At 39.8% G+C, this 23,616-nt stretch overlaps 1 protein-coding gene and 1 long non-coding RNA gene across 8 annotated transcripts in view; one reads left to right on the top strand and one right to left on the bottom strand.

Annotated features, from left to right (window-relative positions):
- Positions 1-5,183: 5,183 nt before the first annotated feature.
- LOC114560850 (uncharacterized) lies at positions 5,184-8,136 on the bottom strand. The gene is made up of 3 exons (XR_003693252.1): positions 8,029-8,136; positions 5,690-5,897; positions 5,184-5,524 (listed from the first exon to the last, which is right to left on the bottom strand). It is a non-coding gene; the product is annotated as an uncharacterized LOC114560850 (long non-coding RNA).
- Positions 8,137-9,208: 1,072 nt separating this feature from the next.
- The window catches only part of zc3h18 (zinc finger CCCH-type containing 18), a 55,144-nt gene continuing 40,736 nt past the window's right edge, over positions 9,209-23,616 (top strand). For 6 of the 7 annotated variants that reach the window (XM_028584751.1, XM_028584754.1, XM_028584753.1 and 3 more), the window contains exons 1-3: positions 9,298-9,458; positions 11,724-12,733; positions 22,523-22,607. In XM_028584751.1, coding sequence (XP_028440552.1) covers positions 11,735-12,733; positions 22,523-22,607 — 1,084 coding nt within the window. In that variant the 5' untranslated portion in view covers positions 9,298-9,458; positions 11,724-11,734. The other variant, XM_028584749.1, reaches the window with a different exon arrangement.

Raw genomic sequence — 23,616 nt, 5'->3', positions numbered from 1 at the left:
TACACCTGCAGTATAACCTTTTCCCAGACACAGACACAAATATCCAATGTACAATTCTGCTTATTGCAAATGTATTTGTTTAACAATGTCATCCACTGTTAACATACTTCCTTGCAAATGCGAGTCTGGTAAACAAGCATGCAGAAAAGCCAACATACTCGCATGCACCTGAACCAAATAACACAGCATCCAGACAGTTTTTCTTGTTTCCATTACACTTTAAGGAACCTAGGCAGTGTGAATAAAAACTCATTCCAGACAGGACCTAGGGGTTGAAAATGAAGAGATTTTCTCCACTACTAAACTGTAGTAGTTCAAAAAGAGATTTTAAGTCTATCTTAATCACAGTTTGTGCTTTTTCCAGTGATAACTTTAGAAACACAAACCGTGTTCAGTGTGGGTGTATACAGTACATGGAGGTAGAGGAAATCCCAACCTAATAGAAAACAACATCTTAAGTCACTCTATAAAATGTAGCTGTCACGCAACTGCCATGTCCTACCAACGTTAAAGAGCTGCGTGAGGTCCTTGGCCACTATGTAAGGAGGTTCCTGCCTGACCTCTCCACAAAGCTGCATCCAGTCATTGGGTTTCATACCAATGGGTTTAGCCATCAAGGACAACACTGTTCCCATTTCTGCAGGGTTATAACTAAAGACAGGCTTGTCATTTCTGCTACACTAAAACAGCTGCATGAGGGATAACAAGGACATTGCCCATTGGTTACGGTTAGATGGTTAAGGTTAGGCACTGACCTCCAATGATTAAGGTAAGGATAAGACGTTGGGCAGTGAGTCTCGTGAGAGTTTTCACAAATCTGGTTACCACTGTAGACCATGGACTGTAAAAAAACATAGACAACGCATCTCCACCTCCTCCCACTGTATAAAAGTGAAGCCAAAAATGGGTGCTGCCATCTTGTAAGAATGGAGCCAGAGTCTGCGCCGTAGTGACCGGGTGCAAATTTGCATTTCCTAGGATGGCGAAGGCATCTCCCACCAGGTGCGATTTTAGCCCTTTTTGAGGGGTGCTGAACTTGATCCTGGTACCCCTAAAAAAATAATAGCTATAAAAATGTTAATCTGTTGTGAACTAAGGAGTTCTGCTCTGGGAATATCCCAGCATCATGAAACTTAAACCCAGAATCTAGATGCAGAGATCATTCAGAAGAAAATTCTGAGCCATTTTCAGAAATAGTGCTTGTCAGCCATTAGTCAAAATTGCATAAATCTCTAATTTTCAAAAGTTATTGGTACTGCTTTTTGGAAATGTGTTCCATGGATAAATATACAATTTAATTTGTAATACCAACTCACCTGTATATGTATATATATATATGTATATATATATATATATATATATATATATATATATATATATATATATATATATATATATATATATATATATATATATATATATATATGGCACAGCATTAAGGTAATTTTTATATATATATATATATATATGGCACAGCATTAAGGTAATTTTTCTTAGAATTGTTGGTGTCTTTCTACTAGTTTCACGCCCCAGTGACTGTCTGGTTTGGTGTGACATTGACTACGTTTACAAGCTGTCAATTTTGGGTTGGAAAAGGGGTAACCCGGGTAGCATGATACTACGATTCACCATGGCAACAACCACAAATCAAACGGGTCGGCGGAAATACTCATGCGCACAAACAGCGAGTTTGAACATGTATTTCGTTAAAAAAGCGGCTGCTGCTGCAAAAGAGAGAGAATTGGTGTGGGAAAAAATTGCTGCTTGAGTCAATGCGTACGCATTCAAAGTGTATTAATTTTATATTTAATCACAGTTAACTTATAATATTACTGGTAAAAACTGGAATTGTATTACACCTATAATTTCATTTAGGTGCAATCCTGTGGGCGAAAAAGTAAACTATACTAATCCCATTCTGAGGCCGCAGCACCATGATCATTAACAGAACTATAATGTATAATCATTTATTTCTTTTCAATGGCTCTACTGTCCAGGGAACACTACAAAAACGTTTAAAAAACGTTTCAGAGTGAGTCACACTTTTCTGATGGCTTTGCTTACAGTGGCTTTACTATTACAGTGTGATCCGCTACACTGTTGTAAAGAAAACTGTCGTTTGCAAAAAACATAAAGCGATACAAAGAATCTGCTGGGATGTTAAAGCCTGTCCACGATGGTTGATGTTAGTGATATGAGGACGGATAAGGTATCTACATATCTAATGGACTGTGATAAAAAAAATACCTCTCAAATCGGTTATGTGGAAATGAAAATAGCCTACATCTAGTTGGGACTCAATACCGACGTAAACTCTCTGTGAATTAATACAGCTTTTTCATCAATGGGATCGTCGACAAAAGGACATGACATGTTTGAGAAAAAAACGTTTTATAATCTGCCTAATATAAACCAATACGTTTTTTCATTCATGCAGATAAAACTGCATTAAAATGCGCCTGATACAGACTGAATGAATGAATGAGGAAATGACTGAGAGAAACTCAAGTTTTTTCCCCTGTTTCTCACTGAGAGAAACTCGAGGTTTCTTGAAGAAAACCTGCTCCTGACCAGGTTAGGTTCACAGACTCAGTTACCATAGTAACTGACTCCGAGGTTAAGTTACCTCTCTTTCTGGAACGGAAAACCTCATCTCAGGGTTAACAAACTCAGAGTTTTCACTTAACCTGCTTTCTGGAACGGGCCTCAGCTCATCAGCCACCTTTAAGAACCAGTGTGACCTTCTTCTCTGTCCCGGATTGTTACAGTTTTGACTATTGCCTTAATCTAACTTGTCTGTTTCTGTGTTTTAGAAGAATACTCACCTTCAGCAATTACCAGACCTGGGATCCAGTCATCTCTACACCAGTCTCCTGCCTTCCTCAAACCCGGTTTCCCTTGCCATCTTCATTGCCAGTCTCCAACCCACTATGGACCAGATTTCTTCCACTACAAATTCTCACTCAGAATCAAAATAAATATTTTTCTTTTGCACCACTACAGTTTCCGCATCTGAGTTCTGACAACTAGATACATAATTCAGTTTTTCCCCCTACCATGATGGTCCAAAATGATGTTAAAATGTTAGCAAAGTAGAATAACGTTTTAAAATATTACGTTAAAATGGTCCCAGGCACCCCTAAAACTCTGAACCTGGAATCGCTGTGTCCCACCCTACTCCGCATTACTTAGTAGAGTGGATCATGCATTCACCGACCAATGGAGAATCAATCACAACTATCATTCATGATGTTTTACCCAATTTTTTTATAGCATCAAATAACTAATAAAAAAGAAAAATGAACACTACAACAAACGTCATAAGAATGACCTAAAATGGTAGAAACCATCCTTGGTAAAAATGTATGTGATATGTACCTGCCACCAGGGGGCGATCAATGTTTTAGCTTCACTTTTGCATTAGTCTATATCCACGATGTTCCACTTCCGGGATAGCTCTTGTTCTGTCGAAAAGTTTTGGCCGGATTTCCGTTACTTTCCGCCTTCTTTGTGATTGAATTTTAAACTCCGGTCGATTTATGAGGACTATGGTTAACTCAGTGGCAGCTGCTGGTCTTTCAAAGAGGGGAAGCTAATTTTTGGCCTACATCATAAAAATTGTCCATTTATTTATTAGAATATAATAATTATAATAATAATATAATTATATAATAATAATAATTTATTATATCAGTGAGATGGTTTCATCAATAGGCATGGCCAGCAGTACATTTTCTTTGTCACAGCACTTCCAGTCAGCCAGCTAACTTTGTCATACCAGGAGAGCTGAAATGACCTGTTACTTTGCCCTGTCTTTTGCACTAAATCAATCTTAGGTGTTGATCTGCCCTGCTGCTTAATTCTAAGTTTCTCCTTGTAAGGAAGACTTTCAAATGGCTTTGCCAAAATCAGGTCAACAACATTAGCATTGTCTGCCATCATGTGCAGTTTAACCGCGGGATAGGGTTAACCCTAACCGCGGCCCGTACTCTGTATTTATTCCCCCCGGTTCTAATTTCAAGCGATACCACAGGGTAACGGTGAACATCCCCATGCACACATCTTATCTCAACCCATGATGCCTCTACCAAAACCCCGGGACGAACCAGGTTCTGGTGGATTAAGGACTGCATGCAGCCTGAATCCACCATCGCCTGATGTCCCATGTGAACAGTGGCACGTTGGGCGCCCCTGTAGCAGCTCCACTGCTGTAGACCTCTGTTCACAGGTAACCACAAACACACAGGGAGAAATATTTGCCACAGCTCTTTATTTGATGATTGCATCAGCAATGAATTGTCCCACAATCCGTCTGGAGCTCCCTCGCTCCCACTTGGCCCGAGGCTCTTGGTCGCGAGGGCAAAACTTGCGCTGTCCAGCCCACCACACAGTGTCCACGTCTCCTCTCTCACAGTCGGACATCAAGAGCTTGCTCCGGCTCACTACTGCTTTAAAGGGAGAGCATGATTAGACAACTTGCTGCAGCTGTAACAATCAGTCCCTCCCTGCCTGCTCACCTGAGCCACCACCTCCTCCCCACACTCCCTCCACACCTCCACAGGGATTTATTCAAAATGTAAGGCATACTGAACCAGCATGGCTACCACAGCATCCTGCAGCGACATGCCATCCCATCCGGTTTGCGTTTAGTTGGACCATCATTTAATTTTCAACAGGACAATGACCCCAAACACACCTCCAGGCTGTGTAAGGGCTATTTGACCAAGAAGGAGAGTGATGGAGTGCTGCGCCAGATGACCTGGCCTCCACAGCCCAGCTAACAATTTTTGGTTCCCAGAACGTTCGTTTTTTGTTGCAGGAAAGTTCCCTGAAGGTTGGGTTTGGTTAGGTTTTGGTTGTTTGGTTGTAATGGAAAGTTGGTTTAACGTTCTCAGAACATTCCCCTAACTTTCCCCTAACGTTGCCACCTTTAGAGAGCGTTCCACTAACGTTCCCCTAACGTTACAACCTTTAGAGAACGTTCCCCTACCGTTGCAACCTTTAGAGAACGTTCCCCTACCGTTCCCCTAACGTTGCAACCTTTAGAGAATGTTCCCCTATCGTTCTTTTTTACATTCCCCTAACCTTTAACAAACTTAAACAACCATACCAATTGTATTAGTACTTGAAACTGTCTATGCATGAGCAGGAATGAATTATTATATATTAGCAGAAATGAATGAACAGGCATATATATATTACAAAAAAGATAAAAGGATGTAGTGCAAATAAATAGTGCAAACGTAGTGTGCAAGATGCATATTGGAATGATGAAGTATGTAATGTGTAGGTGAATGGCCAAAGTGGCACAAATACAATTGCTTTAATAAAAAATAAAATGTGAACAATTAAATAACACCTGCATGTTATAACCCTGCAGATTGTCAGGTCCTGGAAGGCCTTTTTTGCCTTTCTGCCCCACAGGCTATACTGATTTAGAAACGTCATTGGTTGCCACTCGCCGTAGCATGCGACGGATGGCAGTACCTCCTGTCGAACCTCTAAGGCTTGTCAGGAAAAGTTGCTGTAAAACATATAGAAATACAAATTACACATGTAGAACAAAGTGGAGAGCTTGTACAATCTCATTTTGTAAGAGAAGTCAATTCAGTTATGGTAGGTTTCTTGCAAATGCCATTGCAAAACTACTCTGTTACGTTAGACAATCGCAAAAAAAAAAAAAACTTACATGCAGGTGGTGGAGGCAGTGATGTCTACTGATCTGAAAAAACACATCAGAACAGTCACGTGATATGCACCAGGTTGAATGTAAGTAGTTCCATGGTTGGAATATGACTCTGGTTTCTTAAATGCATGTATAAATGTTAACTAACGGACAGGGCTTCCAGACACACGCTCCATCCTGGAATGCTTTCTTGCTTGTGGACCAGAGTTATCTGAAATAAAAGACCATACAATTTCTACTGATTGCAAAAAGAATATATGAATGTATACAGTGTAAACATAGACATTACAACATAAACATTGTATGTGACAGCATTTCTCAGGACTTTTGCATTGTAGCCCAGATACTTTCTAATGGGGAGACACAGCATCCATAGAAATGCATGGGGTTAGTTTGTAAAGCCAGTATGGCAGCTGTGTAGCCTACACATATTCCGTCTCTTCCTGTATGCTTCCCCATTCACTTAAATAGGAAAATAGCTTGCCGATAACTACCCAAAGTGTGTTGCAAGGTGGCTGCCTAGTGACTTGCCTAAAATGACTGATTGTACTGGCTATCAAATTAGTTTTAGTGTACAGTACACTAAAACTAATTGAAAGAACTGGTATGCCTTATTTGTAACAACAACGCAAACAGGTTGACACAAAACACACAATGCGGCAAAGCATACATGTCGTGCACAGCAGCAAACAAAGACTCAAACAAAGCACAAAATACACTCACCTTAAAGATTATTAGGCACACCTGTAAGATTTCTCGTTAATGCAATTATATCTAATCAATCAATCACATGGCAGCTGCTTCAATGCATTTAGGGGTGTGGTCCAGGTCTAGACAATCTCCTGAACTCCAAACTGAATGTCAGAATGGGAAAGAAAGGTGATCTAAGCAACTTTGAGTGTGGCATGGTTGTTGGTGCCAGAATGGCTGGTTTGAGTATTTCCCAATCTGCTCAGTTACTGGGATTTTCACGCACAACCATTTCTAGGGTTTACAAAGAGTGGTCTGAAAAAGGAAAAACATCCAGGATGCTGCAGTCCTGGGGGGTGAAAATGCCTTGTTGATGCTAGAGGTCAGAGGAGAATTGGTCGACTGATTCCAGATGATAGATGATCAATTTTGACTCAAATAACCACACGTTATAACCGAGGTATGCAGCAAAGCATTTATGAAGCCACAACGCACAACTTTGAGGCGGATGGGCTACACCAGCAGAAAACCCCACCGGGGACAACTTATCTCCACTAAAAATAGGAAAAAGGGGCTACAATTTGCACGAGCTCACCAAAATTGGACAGTTGAAGACTGGAAAAATGTTGCCTGGTCTGATTAGTCTCAATGTCTGTTGAGACATTCAGATAGTAAAGTCAGAATTTGGCGTAAACAGAATGAGAACATGGATCCGTTGTGCCTTGTTACCACTGTGCAGGCTGGTGGTGGTGGTGTGTGTTTTCTTGGCACACTTTAGGCCCCTTAGTTCCAATTGGGCATCGTTTAAATGCCACAGCCTACCTGAGCATTGTTTCTGACCATGTCCATCCTTTTATGACCACGATGTACCCATCCTCTGATGGCTACTTCCAGCAGGATAATGCACCATGTCACAAAGCTTGAATCATTTCAAATTGGTTTCTTGAACATGACAATGAGTTCACTGTACTAAAATGGCCCCCACAGTCACCAGATTTCAACCCAATAGAACATCTTTGGGATGTGGTGGAACGAGAGCTTCATACCCTGGATGTGCATCCCACAAATCTCCATCAAATGCAAGATGCTATCCTATCAATATGGGCCAACATTTCTAAAGAATGCTTCCAGCACCTTGTTGAATCAATGCCACGAAGAATTAAGGCAGTTCTGAAGGCGCAGGGGGGTCAAACATGGTCATAGTAGGGTGTTCCTAATAATCCTTTAGGTGAGTGTATATGCAAAGCGCAATATATATGCAGTCCATTTAAAGCGTAACTCTCGCCAAAATGAAAGGGGCTACTTTTATCGCATCAAAATCACTATATGTAAAACACTAAGAAGGTTCGACACAACATGAAACTTTGCACAAAGTCTCACCAGGGGATTTACTCATGAACTCCAGCATTGAGAATATTGTTTGTGCACAAAGATTTTACCAAAAAGAAAAAGTTTTGAACAACTCGTTGCCTGACTTGCTAGATAGCAACGAGGGGAAAAACAACTGCTAACGTGAGTTGTTGAACCTTTTTTGGTCAGTCTGATCAAAACCGGAATATAACAAAGCACTACGAGGGAAAGGGCATACGGTTAAATCCCAAACCGTTGCGTTACAACCATAACATCATGAAACTGTAACGTATTTCACTTACTCTTTCGTGAGACCGTCTGGCGAAGCAAATTGAATCTTCTTTGTCTGTGTATCAAATGGAAGTCAGGAGGACAGGGCTTGAAGTGAATCAGTCACCTGAGAGCAGAAGAACGGTCTTCTCTTACTGGCGTGGGGGTGTAGCGGTTGGATTTAAACACTGAACTGAGCCACTTGTTAGAAGTGAAATGAAAGGAGTGAATTTTCTTAGTTGTGAAAATCGATAGATTCTTGTTTTAAGTATTTTCACCTAATACAGTTAAAAAAAAACGAAATCAAGCACAAAAGTATAGTTTTTAGCAAAATTGATATCAGCCTAAAAATAAATATTATCTTGCTATGTTGTTTATCTTACTTAGATTTTATAAGACCAATCATTTTTGAGTGAATCTAAGTCAAGTGACTGCAAACCTTTTATATGCTACTTCAAAAACTTAAATGGAGCTGGTTTAAATAAACATTTCAAAACTGCACTGAGAACAACCAAAAACAACCAAAAACAACCAAACGGGAACGTTGTGTGGAGGTACAGTGCAACCACAGGAGAACATTTCAGTTGGTTGGTTCCCCTAACGTTTAGGGAACGTTATAACCTTGAGGGAACGTTCCCTAAACAGTTATTAGTTTGGTTCGAACTAACCTTTAGAGAACCAAAAACTATCGTTCCCCAACGTTCCCTAAACGTTCTGTGTTAGTGGGGAGTCACCGAACCAATTGAGATGGTTAGGGGTGAGCTGGACCGCAGAGTGAAGGCAAAAGGGCCAACAAGTGCTAAGCATCTCTGGGAACTCCTTCAAGACTGTTGGAAAACCATTTCAGGTGACTACCTCTTGAAGCTCATCAAGAGAATGCCAAGAGTGTGCAAAGCAGTAATCAGAGCAAAGGGTGGCTACTTTGAAGAAACTATAATATAAGACATGTTTTCAGTTATTTCACACTTTTTTGTTAAGTACATAATTCCACATGTGTTCATTCATAGTTTTGATGCCTTCAGTGAGAATCTACAATGTAGTCATGAAAATAAAGGAAACGCATTGAATGAGAAGGTGTGTCCAAACTTTTGGCCTGTACTGTATATTATATTTATTTATATATATTTATTGCCTCATTTACTTATTTCAGGATGTATTTCATAGGCATATTTATTCATTTATGTTTTTATTGAATAAAACGGCATCCATATTGATCTGCTCCTCCAACCCATGGAGATCCCCGCTTTTTCGCTTCCCCCGCCCCCCTTGGACTGTCGTATGTTGATGACGTAAAGGTAATGGCCGCTCTCGTTGTGCCGTGAGGAGTGTTTTATTTTCTCCACCATAGCTGTTAAATTAAACCGTATAATAGTTACTGTAGATTGTAAAAAACAACATCAGCAGGAGAGAGGGTAGTTCTTACCGCAGTAGTGCTGTCTTTGAAGAGCTCCGGGTCGGCAAGGTGAATATAAATGTGTGGTTGTTAGCCGTTAGCAAAGTGTAGCTGCGCTTTTAGCTTAAAGTTAGCTTCAGCGGAGGCTGCATCGTTAATTGAAAGACAGACGGGTGTGCTATAATGTCCGCGCATTGCTGAAGCCGTTATGTTCGGTTAGTTATGACGTAAAGACAACCGGTTTTCTTGTTTATATTCTCAAAGGAAGATTTGTTGTTCGGTGGTGCAGTGTGCTGGTTGGTTAGCCGGCTCTCTTTGCGTTGACGTTGAAGTTATGGGCCTTGTTGCCAACTAGCACGACCTAGCTAGCTGTTAGAAGTGTTGGTTACCAGTGATGTTAAGCTGCAGGTCAACTTTAGTATGTACAAAATCGGACTTGTTGTCAAATTATCTTCACATTAGTAGGTAGTTTAAACCTTACGAGACATTTGAAGTATATGAGGTTTTAGCTCCTACCATTGGCAGATAAGGTTAGTTCATTTATTTATATGGGTTAACGTTAGTTGTTAGCTAGCTAGTCTGCTTTTCTTTGCTGTTGATCTTGCAGCGCCGGAAGCTAACGTAAACTTTTCATGAAGTAAATCCTGTTGTCAGTTATAAACATATTGTTATGTCTAAATCTCATATTAAGTGTTTCTAGAGTTAAATTTTTTGTCTTCACCATTGAGATTGTTAGGATTGTTAGGAAGCTAGCTAACTAGTTTGTCTTTGTCTTGTTTGTCTAAATCACCCCTTAGTCCGATATATGCTCTACTGTATAATGAAGAGTTTCATATGCCAAACTTATTTAAACGTCTGGCAAGGCAATTCTTTTATTCTTTCTATTCGGTTAAGATATATATATAGTATTAGGTTGATTATTTGTAAGTTAAATACTCTTGAATACGCAATACCGTACATTTCCCAAGTAGTATTGTGGTTTGTAGTTGGAAAATCATTTTATATATATTTTCTCTGTGTGTGTTTATATTTTAACAACTTTAATGGTAAGTTAATGTTCTGAACTCCTACCTGCTATGTAACCTGGCGGACGTGTAAATATGTTAAATTGACAATTCTTTAGAATAATATGTTCTTTTCATGATACAGGAAAGTAAACCTTTATTATCAAAGTGTGGGTTCTTAGTTTACTTTATTTTAGATATATATATATATATATATATATATATATATATATATAAATAAATAAAATATGCAATAAACTTGTTGCTCTCTCTAATATAACCAGTATGAGCTGCTCTGTTTGCACTACAAAACATGCATGCAGGCTGAAATTCAACCGTGTGGTTTTGTTGGGATAAAACTATAAGCAGAAGGAATAGCTGCTAGGCTAATGTGCAATGTTGAACACACAGAATATGGTAGACGCACATAGCAGAGCTTGCAAACTGTGGCTTTTTTGTCGACAATGCGAACGTTGTCAACGTAACTCACAGGAAATCCGAAATACTTTCACACACTTCAGTGAAAGAGGAGGGGGCTCAAGTTCTGTCCATGGGTCTCCAGCATCTGCAGTTGGCATGCTATCTTTTGACTGGCTCTAGCTAAGTTACAGGAGGTTAACTGACTCGCAGCACTTCAACACGTGTTTTTTTTTCTCTCACTTGACAAGGCAACCGGACGTGACATGGGGGCGTGGCAGTATCGACGATTCCATTTTTTTTTTTATTCGATATTCAAGATTGTGACTTAATTTCGAAATCTTGACACCCTTAATGCGTACATACATGCATACACACACACACGCACGTGCGCGCGCTCTTACACATTTCTTTCTTTTTCATCTACATCAAACCAAATAATAACCCATCCAAACTAGACTTGGTATATAAGCCCAGGAACCATACAGTCGGTATACAATACTATCACCTCAAGTCCTTTTTTTTTTATCCATTCAATATATTCATTTTAAATAGTCTCTTAAAATTGCTCATTGTTTTACATTATTTCATCTCTTCACTGCAGCTGTTCCATTAGTTAACTCCTTTGGTTGTGATGCAGTGATATTTAGCATTTGTTCTTACAAGTTTCTTTTGAAATACAAAAGTTCCTCTTAAGTGATGTTTGCTCGCTCTCATTTGAAACAACCCATGGATACTGTTCAATAACTGTTGATTATTTACTTTGTACATGATTTGTGCAGTTTTAAAGTCAACAATATCTTTAAATTTTAGTTTGATGAAAAGTGAATTAGTTGGTGCTCTGTAAGTGATTTTATTTACAATTCTCATTCATGTTTCTTACAGACTACTGTTTTTTTTCTTTTTACAACAGAATATTCTCTTATGGATACTCCTGAAAGCCCTACCCAGTCCCCTCAGTCTCCTGAGGAAGAGGAGAAGGGCCTTTCTGACAGTGAGCTGCTGGATTCACCTGATGAAGAAGAGGGCAGGGTCATCTCAGACAGTGAGATAGTCCATGAAGAGGAGAATGGGGGGCTTGTTGATGAGGAGGAGGAGGAGGAGGAGGAGGAGGACATGGTGGAAAGCCGAGGAAGAGGTTCGGAATTAGAGGAGGAGAGGGAAGAAGACGATGAGGTAGTCCCTGACTTTGTTTCTGACACAGAAGATGAGGAGCCTGTAGGAGAAACCGAAGGGATGGGACAGGAGGATGGGGCCATTTTGCTGATGGAGGGGGATGAAGACGGTCCACAGGGGGACCAGTTTGATGGAGAGGACGAGAAGGAAGGAGAGGAGCAAGAGGATAGAATCTTTGACACCCCACAGTCTCCAGACTCAGAGCCAGAACAGAGCAAGAGCTTCATTGCTGAAGAGGATGGAGAGGACGGGGAGGGAGGATACGGTGAATACAGAAAGGACGACTCGCCAGATCCTGAGATTGCTGAGGTGGACGAGGAGGAGGAGGAGGAGGAGGAAGAAGACAAAAGCAAGGCCGTGGCGTATGGAAGGATGAGAGCTGAGGAAGAGGAGAGGAGGAGAGCAGTCGCGGTGAGGGAGATGAAGGATGACTCAGCATCCGTTTCCCGGGAGCTGGACGAGCACGAACTGGATTATGACGAGGAGGTCCCAGAGGAGCCCAGCATCCCTGCACATGAGGTAGAGGAAGATGAGGAAGACACAAAAGTGGAGGGAGAAGAACGAGAGCAGATTGAGGACAAAAGCAGTAAGAAAAAGGAGAAGAAACCAATCCTCCCCCCATCTCCTAAAGACAATGAATTCAAGAGGACAGGTGACTCCAAAGGGCCTGAGAGGATGCGCAGAGATTCCTTCAGAGACAAGAAGAAGGATGAGGATGATGGAGAGATTGATGAAGGAGAGATTGATGTAAGTGATTGTAGTTATTACATAATTATTATATGTTAAGTGTGAGGTGATTGGCTGGGTGCAGGTAAATTCATCAGTACAAAACTTTGTAAAATAGTATCTCTTAAATGTATAGACTGCAGTTATGGCAGGACAATAGACACCGGTCCAAAGCATTCGTATCGGGGCCGATCCGGACACATTTAAATGTGTTGGCATTGGCTTTACTTTCTTTACTGCACTTTCCTGTGTTTTGTCCAACTTAGCCCGCTGGTGTTGTACACTGCTCTCCTGCTTTGCAGCCAACAGTGCATGTCACTCTTAAAGGACAGTGAAAATTAAAGTACCGGTAATGTGAAAAATCATTTTGGCACAGTGTGATTGCGAGTGACTCTGAATTCTGACGTCCAGTTTGGCAAAAAAAACGTTATGATTTGTTAACATTCTACTCTAGATCTCTCTTTCCCCGTGCAGTGCACAAAACTAGGGCTGCAACTAACTACTATTTTAATAGTCGAATAATCTATCAATTATAGAAACGAATAATGGACTATTCAGATTATGAATGGCACAATTACTAAATAGCTCTTAAAATGCAAGTATAACCTTAATACTGTAATGCACAAGCATGTTATATCACCTTTTTTTTTCGGGACAAACCGGGCTATCAGAATATGTATGTTACAGTGATTTCACATGAAATACAAAATGGTAATCGAGGAGTGGTGCTGAGCAAAACCGAGAGCAGCGGTTGAGCAGGCAAATTAGAGACTTTTTTTTTTTTTTTTCTTCTTCTTCTATGTGCCCTCCTGCAGCTGCAGACACACCTGCAGCTTTTTCTTGGCTGCAGCTGTTGATTTATGTTCTTTAGGCTTGTGGCTATTGGGAATCAGATCGTATATCATCGATTAGAGGGGTGATCGCCCATTGTTTTTTCCACACCGATATTAAGGTGACTAACTATACAACTTACTATCAAAACTTTGTTGTTGTTATGAAAAATAATCTCTGCACCCTACTGTGCATTTACAGATGTTTCTGGTGGAGCGGCAAGTAGGGCTGTGAGGGTCTAGATTTTTTTTCATACTGCGGTGGAGAAGCAACATATCACGCAGTTTGGAGGTTAACCCCCCCCTTATTTATTTATTTTTTTTTTTTTTTTTTTTTTACAGGTGTTTAAAAACGTGTGTGTGTGTATATATATATATATATATATATATATATATATATATATATATATACATACATACATACATACATATACACACACACACACACAAATTTGGGTGGAAAAAGGGTATAAGTGGGTAGTCTTGCAGAGTGAAATGTACTCCATATCTGTTCAAGGTGGAGCTTTGAATATTAACATCATAATGCTGGATAGCTTAATGAATTATAGTCCATGTTTTAATTATCTTTTGAATCTGCAACATTTCACGGTCTGTAGTAAAAGTACACAGTAGTAATAGTATACAGTTAAGTTGCATATTAATAAGTATAAATAAGTGATTTGGAGGCCTTTTGTGAGTTATTTTTTGGCTACAATGTGTCAAAATGGCAACATACTTCAATATTTTTCATATCTAAATCTCAAATGTAATGAACAGGCACTGCACTAGTATATTAAAAAAACCTTTTTTCCTTGTGCCGACTTTAACATGAAAAGACATGATTCTGATCTCAGGATGCAAGGGTGTCTTGTCACAGATTGTAAAAGTTGCAGATTTTTGTAAGTGAATTCTTGCGATCTCAAGGGCCCAGAAGCTGCAAAAAACAGCAGAAGAAACTTGAGAGAGCAGACTCAGAAACAAACGTGCACTATTGGAATTGCATACGTAAATCGGATTTTGCTCCTATGAATCTATGCACTTGCACTCTTGAATGTTCACTTGCAGACTGGGTAGAGCTCAGAATTATTTTTGTGCTCTCTCAAATCTTTTGTCCTAGTGCTGGGCGGTATGACCAAACTTTTGTATCACGGTATTTTTTAAAGATTCTGGCGGTTTCACGGTATATCACGGTATTTTCTTTCTTTTGCTTGACTGGGCCACCTTTTTATATAGGTTTATAATGGCTTATTCTACTGTCAGGAGTACATAGAATATCACAAAAACATTTTAATGTCATCATGCTTACTAAAAGCTTTGATTACTAAAATATAAATAATAAATAATAAATTATAGCGTGTGGTCTAGACCTACTCTATCTGTAAAGTGTCTCGAGATAACTCGTGTTATGATTTGATACTATAAATAAAATTGAATTGAATTAAAGGGTTTGCTTGGCTCCACAAAGTTATGCAATAACGTTAAATGAAGGGGAATCCATGAAACAGTTCCAGAATCTAAACTATTTTCATTGTGCAAACTGCAAAATAGTAAAATAAACTCAAATCGAATGAATACACATACAAACAACTTTAACATTGTTTCCCTTTCAAAACAAAATAGTTGTAAGCTAGTTGTATAAACACTACCTTGGCCACGGGTAACGTTAGTTTGTTGTAGAAAAGTGGGCGACTGAACGTAGCTCCTCTGTCAGCCTCCTTCACTGTTTGAATAATGTTAGCAGGTTGGCGGACGTATTTCAGGGAGGAAAGACATCTTAAATCTGGTGTTTTAATCATTGCTCTGAACCCGTCTTTCTCAACGGTCTGTAGCGGGACCGTAGCTGGATTGTTATTGCGTTTGTAATGTTGCTCCGCTGCTTGAAGTGACATGTCTTTAACGTTGGCACGGCCGAGTAACGTTAGCGCAACCAAGTAATGGTAGAGCGACGGGCAACAACAGTGGCTAAATTATGTCCGATTTATTTTAGAAACGAAAACCTTCGGAACAACAGACTGTTATGCTACCTGGCTAGCTAGCAACTGTAATGTTACCCATAAATGTAAAATTATTAGTGTTAGAAATTGTTGTGTGCTATGGTGTTTTATCCTGTTAAAGAGAGTTATTTGTGGGTTATTAGTTGTTGTGTTATAAGTATGAAGATATTTTGTTAAAGCACCAATTGTCAACCCTAGAATATCGCCCATATATTATGTCCTCAAAATACTTTTTTATTTGTTTATTTGTCAGGGACAATGCAGCGCACATTATTACATACACAATTATCACAGTCAAAGCCATAACAATATGTGTAGATGTGTTGCATAAAATGTTTCTAGCCATTAGGCTAATTTGCAACCCCATTCCCTGGTCAGGCCTTTCTAAAAAGATAATCCAAATATATATTTTTTTAAAGAACTACATAGTGTGTGTTACACAATCATGCAGCAGATGCATTGTGTACTAATATATATTACATCAACATTTCACAGATTCATGACCACATTACATGAGCAGCGCACTGCAATGTTTCAATTCGCGATTATTTTCCCATTGCTCAATTATTAACCATTTACACAAACACATTTCAGTAAGGTTCAAATCTCTATTTATTAAAATTGTTTAACACTGCACTGTTCAAGAAAAATTAATTAGTAGTGCAACCTGAAGCCAGATGTAGGCTATCAATCCAACAACAAAATAAAGTCAATTTCAGGAGGAATACAAAAATAAAAACTTAAAGTAAACAGAGCAAGTGCAAAAAGAGTACCCTGTATTTGCTTTTTTTTTTTTTTTTTTTTAAAACAGTAGTAGGTAAAATAATGAATAAGTTCTTGTTTAACATCCAAGCTCTTCACCCTTTAATCTTACAGTAAGAAAAAGTGCAATTTTAGCAACATATGAAATCAAATAAATCCAACATAAGGCAAGTTGCAGAGTGTCTAATATAATTCATGATGATGGTAAACCAAAAGAATAACACAACCGACTGACAGCGTTTGATGATGCTTAATGTTAAGTCATAGCGGGGCATTAAAACGAATCAACGGACTAACGTACCGTTGGGCTTCTAGTGGGAACACATTGCGTGTCACTATGTTGATAATCGCACATGCTTGGGTGTAACGCTTAGATCGGGCACAAAAAATCAAGCCCTACCAAGCCCGATTTTAACAATTTGTTAATACGTGGGCCGTTATAACTGACGTTATAAAGGACTCGTGAGATATCTGAAACAATCTGGCCTGGTTGCGCAATTATCGAAGACAGTGCTACAGTTGGGGGAGAGACGATTTAGCACATGCACCCAGAGCTACGGGAGAAGCTGGAGAGTCCTAGCTTTCTCCCCACCCAATTAGGCTAATAAAGTAATGATTATTAAAAACACAAATGCTTGATCAACAAGCCATCATTTACGTTATCGATTACGTCGGCAAATTGTCCCAACCCTACATGTTAAGCTCCCAGACCCCGCCCCGCGGGGTGAACCTTGGCAGCCATGCGCAAACAGCCAGGCATCTAGCACAAACAATACATTAGTGTGTGTGTGTGTGTGTGTGTGTGTGTGTGTGTGTGTGTGTGTGTGTGTGTGTGTGCCTGCATTTATGGACCTGACTCAGTGGCTACATGTTTGGTTTTCTTTCAGCCAGTGTTTCACCTTTTCTATTCAATGTTTTCAGTTTGGTTTGTGTTTTTATTTCAGATGGTAAATCAATCCAAAAACGTGTCACTTATCACTAAAAAAAACGTGACTGGCCGAAAGTGGTTTGGCACCCCTCTGCTATGCAGTTGCCACCTACTGCTCCCCTTGTGGCCACTCTCGTTGTATTTGTTTTAGTCACAAAAGGACAAAGTACGGCGAGAGCTAGATTATTTGTGCATTTAAAAGTCAATTTAAGAAAGAGAACTTAATAAAGCTATCAAAATTTAAAAGCTTGTATTTCTGTACAATCAAACAGTGGTGCCACATTGTTGGTTTCTGATCCATTATTTTTTTTAGTGCCTGTTTGAATAATGTTATGATGTATATAATTATTATGAATCTGAGAGGCTTGGACCCATACAGTAACACAGTAGGATAAGTGAGAGAGTATCATGGCATGAAATAACAGTAAAGCTGCCTTGACAGGTATGTGATGCCTTATCATTCTGAAACAGTTCAGGTTTGAGAGTTACATGAACAGAGTTTGTTCATGTATTTATTGAATTTGAGTTGGGAAACTTTCATATTTATTTCACCTGTGATGTCGTACTACTTTGACCGTGTGACAGTGCACTGGCACATACTGTTGAAGGTCACATTTATTTTCTAAAAATGTCCTAGTTTATTGTTTTTTATGTCTGATATAATAAATAATGCCAAATTGGGCTTGGGTCGTTAGTTGTTTGATTAATTGATCAACATTGATTGTGATTAGTGGTTCGCTGTGCATGCAGAGCCTGCATGTCACGCGCTAGCAACAAACTCTATGTATCAGGAACCCTTAAATCGGTGTAAATGACGTTATATCAGACACACTTGTAGATTAGCGTTAGTTTCCAGCACACAGAGCCGATAATCAGCTGTTGAACAGTCTGGCGAGGTCAGTGACTCGAGTCTGTTCAGCGTGTTCCGTGCCGTCGTCCGTCCAAGGGGCCGTCGGCCTTCATTCTGGCCAATTTGACATGTATAATCGGCGGGGCGGGCACTGCCGGCAGTCAGACTCAAATGACCCATCTGATTGGTAGAGTGCTAAACCGGAAACTGGGAGCCGAATGAGCGTGAATAGTCTCTCAAAATCTGATGAAAATCTTGTTTGAAACTGTTGAGCTGAAATGAAGACAGATTCAGCAACTGCGTGGCCTATTTCTCGCTTAAAATGTTTTCAGAAACATGCTTCGGTGAACTATTTTAGTACAATATGAGATTATGAACAAGCCTCCATAATAGTCTGGCTTTGAATTTCTGGAGAAAACAGACTCACGTAACGCACTTGTCCAATCAGCTGCCGGTTTCATTTTTTTGGGCAACAATACAGATTAGCGTCGCCTGCTGTTATGGAGACGTATTACGTCTCGTCTCTTTGGTGTGTTCCGAGGCACTTTTTTGACCAACTTGGGGAGACTGATCAGTCAAACTGCCTTTTCTGCCGACGGTCGGTTGTCTGGTTGGTGTGTAAGCAGCTTTAAAGGGGAAGGGTTGGCCATTAACATCAGTCATGGAAAAAGTCCTGCTTGAATTAACTCAGACTATTTCGCTTCACAATAAAAGCCAAGCTTAACTATTTCGCAAAGAGGAAACTTGATAAAAAGGCATTTTTGTCAACACTAGAGTGTGTGTATATATATATATATATATATATATATATATATATATATATATATATATATATATATATATATATATATATATATATATATAGAAAGAAACAAACAAACAAACAAACAAACAAACAATCTGGCCTGGTTGCGCAATTATCAAAGACAGTGCTACAGTTGGGGGAGACACGATTTAGCACATGCACCTAGAGCTACGGGAGAAGCTGGAGAGTCCTAGCTTTCTCCCCACCCAATTAGGCTAATAAAGTAATGATTAATAAAAACACAAATGCTTGACAACAAGCCATCAATTACGTCGGCAAATTGTCCCAACCCTACATGTTAAGCTCCCAGACCCCGCCCCGCGGGGTGAACCTTGGCAGCCATGCGCAAACAGCCAGGCATCTAGCACAAACAATACATTACAACAGGGACGTGTGTGTGTGTTCGCGTGTGTGTGTTCGTGTGTGTGTGTTCGCGTGTGTCTGTGTGTGTGTGTGTTCGTGTGTGTGTACGTGCTCCTGCATTTATGGACCTGACTCAGTGGCTACATGTTTGGTTTTCTTTCAGCCAGTGTTTCACCTTTTCTATTCAATTTTTTCAGTTTGGTTTGTGTTTTTATTTCAGATGGTAAATCAATCCAAAAATGTTTGCAACTAACGATTATTTTAATAATCGATTAATCTGTCGATTATTTTTTCGATTAATCGATGAATCTGATAAAAAAAAAAGCATTAATTTACATCAACTCAATACATGCTGACTTATTGTTTTAGTTAATAGTTGTGTAAAGGTAATGTGTAAAGGTAATAGCAGATACAGACAAGACAGACAGACACACACACACACACACACACACACACACACACACACACACACACACACACACACACACACACTTATTCATTAAATTATTACCATCATTGTAGTAAGTGCAAGTTAAGTTTGTTTATACACCACACACTATTATATTTGTCAACAATAACTGATATGGGACAAAGCATATAATATATAAATAACAGATTGAAAAATTAATGGGCCAAAAAAAGCGAGTGAATAAAACAGTGTCTTTAGTCTTGCAAAGTATACCACCGAGCTAACGCTAGCTTGTCATGCTAGTCAGCTGGATAACGAGTAAACGGCAGCACCAGAAGAGCTACTGGAGGGACGGTACGTTCCTCACTTCAGACCGGAAACAGAAGTAGGATAGTGTAGTGACTTTACCCTGCTGTTGAACTCCCTTCCTTCTCATCAAGGACTCAAACATGTTTACGTTTTAGGTGCTGACTCATCACCGTGGTGCGCCCGTGCCATGCCGTGTCGCTTTTGCTTATCTTGCAATTAACACGTTTTTGATTTATTTAGTGTGAAATGCTCCCACACCTTGGATGACTTGGGTCGTACTGATTTCTCTGCCTCCGCCGAGTGTTTCAGAACAACGTTACGGGTCTCTCCGGTCTCTTTCCGTATTTCCTCTACCCCCGCTCTGCTCTTTTTTTTCTTTTCTTTCGCTCCGCGCTGCTCCGCACTCAACTAAATTTTTTTTTTTATCTCCGCGACTAGGTGGCCTAATAGTTGAGCGACACAACGAATCGATAATTAAATTCGTTGCCAACTTTTTTTAGTAATCAAATTTTATCGATTTTATCGATTCGTTGTATATATTTTTTTTTTAACAAAAAGCCAGACACTATAGTATTTAAGTTGCCATGACCTGTAAATTCCCCACTTCTAAGCACAGAGCAGAAGATAACGTCATCTCGGAGCTGACGATATATGACGCGACAGCACCACCGTCATTAAACACTGCAATATCGTTGACAAAAAAGCGACACTAAAATGTAGTTAAAGAAAAACTTTTATTTGCATTGCCTTCCACCTTTTCTCTCCCACCTCTCTCTTAAGCAACACACTCGCACTCCCTCTTTGTGAGTGCGAGTTTGTTTCTGTAGGCTACTCGGTCCGGTTCTGGTGCTTGATTGACGCAGATATTTGCTAATGGCCGCACCATGAATCCATGAGGCAAATGTCTGTGATTACTCCACATTTTAATTGTGATATTTTGTGAGTAAATTCCGAATCTACACGTTCTCTGTCAGGTAAATGCAGTACAATGTTTTTATCTGAATTAGAAATACACAGAAAGTCAGTACTAGGTTATAAAGTGTGGTTGCATATTAAGTAGGGCTGTACCACCTATACCTTTTTTTTTATTTTTTATTTTTTTTTTTTTTTTTTTTTTTTTTTGAGCTTCAAAGCTTCGGTACTTATCAACAGCGAATAATTGAAGTTTGGCAGGGAGGGGTGTAAAAAAAAAAGCGAGAGTTGAAGCGACTTTGCTTTGTTGTTGCAGGACACAGTCATCTATTGTTACACAAACTACTCGGCAATTCACTGCTTGTGTTAAGTTTTTTACCCTCCATAGTGTTTGCAACTTTTTTTGTGGCAGTGATGTTTCCTGTTTACAGTAACGTTAACGAGTCTGATCTCCGGTTACACGATTGTCTACCGCAGGGGGACGTCCAGTTGCTTTGTTTCCAAAACTTAAATCGGTCTTAACTTTTTGCTCTAGGCATTCAAAATAAATGTAAAGACCGGAGTTTTTGCCGGACTGTCTGACGAGTGAATTCTTCCACAGTGTCTGTGAATGAATGCTCAGCCAAGCCCACGTTTCACTAGAGCATTAGTGTTATGAACGGTTGTACTATCTTTACTTTTAATCAAATCGCCTGAAAACGACCCCAGGATAATACAGTTTAACCATTACAGACCTCTACACACATCAGACTGCTTGCTTTGTAACTCAACATTTCTCATTCTTGGCTGAGATGGACGACATAGTGCTGCATAAATTAGCCAGCAGCTAGCTGCTTAAGGCCTCATACACACAGCCGGCCATGTCTTTCTATTCATTTTAAATGGGGGTAGTGCAGTTAGGTTGCGGCGGAGTTTGCCGCAGAGGGGACACTCAAAAAAACGCAAAAGTTGAGACAGACTTAACTTTTTGGCCAACCGTGGAAGAACTTGTCAGTGTGTTTTAGGGTCGGTGTGAAACGTTCAGTAAACGAAACATCACTAACTTATAACTTATTGCTGTGGCCAACCAGGAGTTTGTGGAACAGCTGAATGTTTCCTGCAACAACAAAACTTGTCAGTATGGGTGTTTTTAAGGAACACACAAGGTCGGGCTTTTATTGGTCTGTGATTATCCCGTTCAGTAAGCCTGCATGGAAACGAATATTTGAATCCCAAAATTGAAAATCAAATACCTAAACATTGAACGAATATTCGGATCCAGCTTGGCTAATATTAAGTGCTTTGATGGCCTTCTGTTAGTAATTTGGGGGTACAATGGTTCTGGAGAAAGCCAAGCAATTGGCCCCTTCCAAACAGGCATACTTTGAATGGGAGCAGCAATACAGTGTTTTCCTCTGAGGAAGAAGTACATAGTAAGTCAGTAGTGTACAGTTGGGATGCATATTACTTTATATTAAGTGCTTTGATGGCCTTCTGTAAATTTGGGGGCAATCTGCCCGTCCAAACAAGCACAATCTTTGTCCCAACTTTTTTGACCCCGCACTACACTAATTAAATACAAATAACACACTCTCTAGATACCTTATTTTTTTACGATACAATTATACGATCTAAGGTGTCATGATTTGCCTCTTGTATCTGTGGGCAGGATGATGACCTGGAGGAGGGGGAGGTCAAAGATCCCTCGGACAGGAAGATCAGACCACGTCCCATCTGCAGGTTCTTCATCAAAGGTAGGTGGTCTTGAGCAGGTCTCATCCCAGAGCTACACACACACACACACACACACATTAGCATGGCCGATATTATCTGCCAAATTTAACTTATGACAGATACATCAGTAGGTGTATGTAAGCTGGTAAGTAACCAGTAATTGCAGTGCCACACTGGCCACCAGACAGCACTGATGAGTTAATTTTTCAACAGTAAAATGTCTCACTCAGTACATATCACAGTCAGAATTCTTTTAATAACCACTCTATTCCTGATATTTACAGTGGGACACCAATAGAATAAAAGCTTTTACAACTGATTACTTACGTGTAGGGGGTGTCAATTTTGATTTATTTTTCTGACCGAAAGCCGACCGTTGTTAACTGACCGTGAACCGACAAGCAGGCAACTGAGTCACCGTTTACCTGTCCCGGAGGCTCGGACATGCTCACGGACACTAATACAAGTCGCGCAACCAGATGTTGCATGCACATGCAGCCGTTTTCCTGGAACCGCTTGAGCGTCCCAGCGACCGACACAAGTATGCAGCTGTCCTGCCTCCACCTGCGAGGTTGTCAGTGTCATCTGTAGGGCTGTGTACCGAATTCGATAATTTATAGGCACTGACCGATTTGCCTCTAAAGTATTGAGTATCGAAAAATGCCTCGTCATTCAATACCCAATTTCAATTACAAACGTAACATGTAATGTATTAGTCACGGATACCCAGCCCTAGTCATCTCTGTCTGCCTGGCATGCTCTGTGTGTAGGACTGCCGTCAGTTGTCACTCATCAACATGTGTGTGGCTGCTGTCCAGAAAAAAAGGAGCTCAAAACGCAACTTGCTAGTTCAAACTTTGCAACTTTTATCCAGCAGTTAAGAAATAAATTGCAATTTTTCTTTTACCATGCAACAAACTTTTTTTTTTTTTTTTTAGTTAAAAATGTTCTTTTGTAATGTTTTAAACTGTTTAACTAATAGTAATTATCTGTCAAAATTAACATTCCTACCAAGTGGCACCCTCTGGT

Source organism: Perca flavescens, chromosome 8, assembly GCF_004354835.1.
Source record: "Perca flavescens isolate YP-PL-M2 chromosome 8, PFLA_1.0, whole genome shotgun sequence".
NCBI lineage: Eukaryota > Metazoa > Chordata > Actinopteri > Perciformes > Percidae > Perca > Perca flavescens.
Note: the sequence above shows the minus strand (reverse complement) of the source record. Positions and strands in the feature narration are given on the sequence as shown.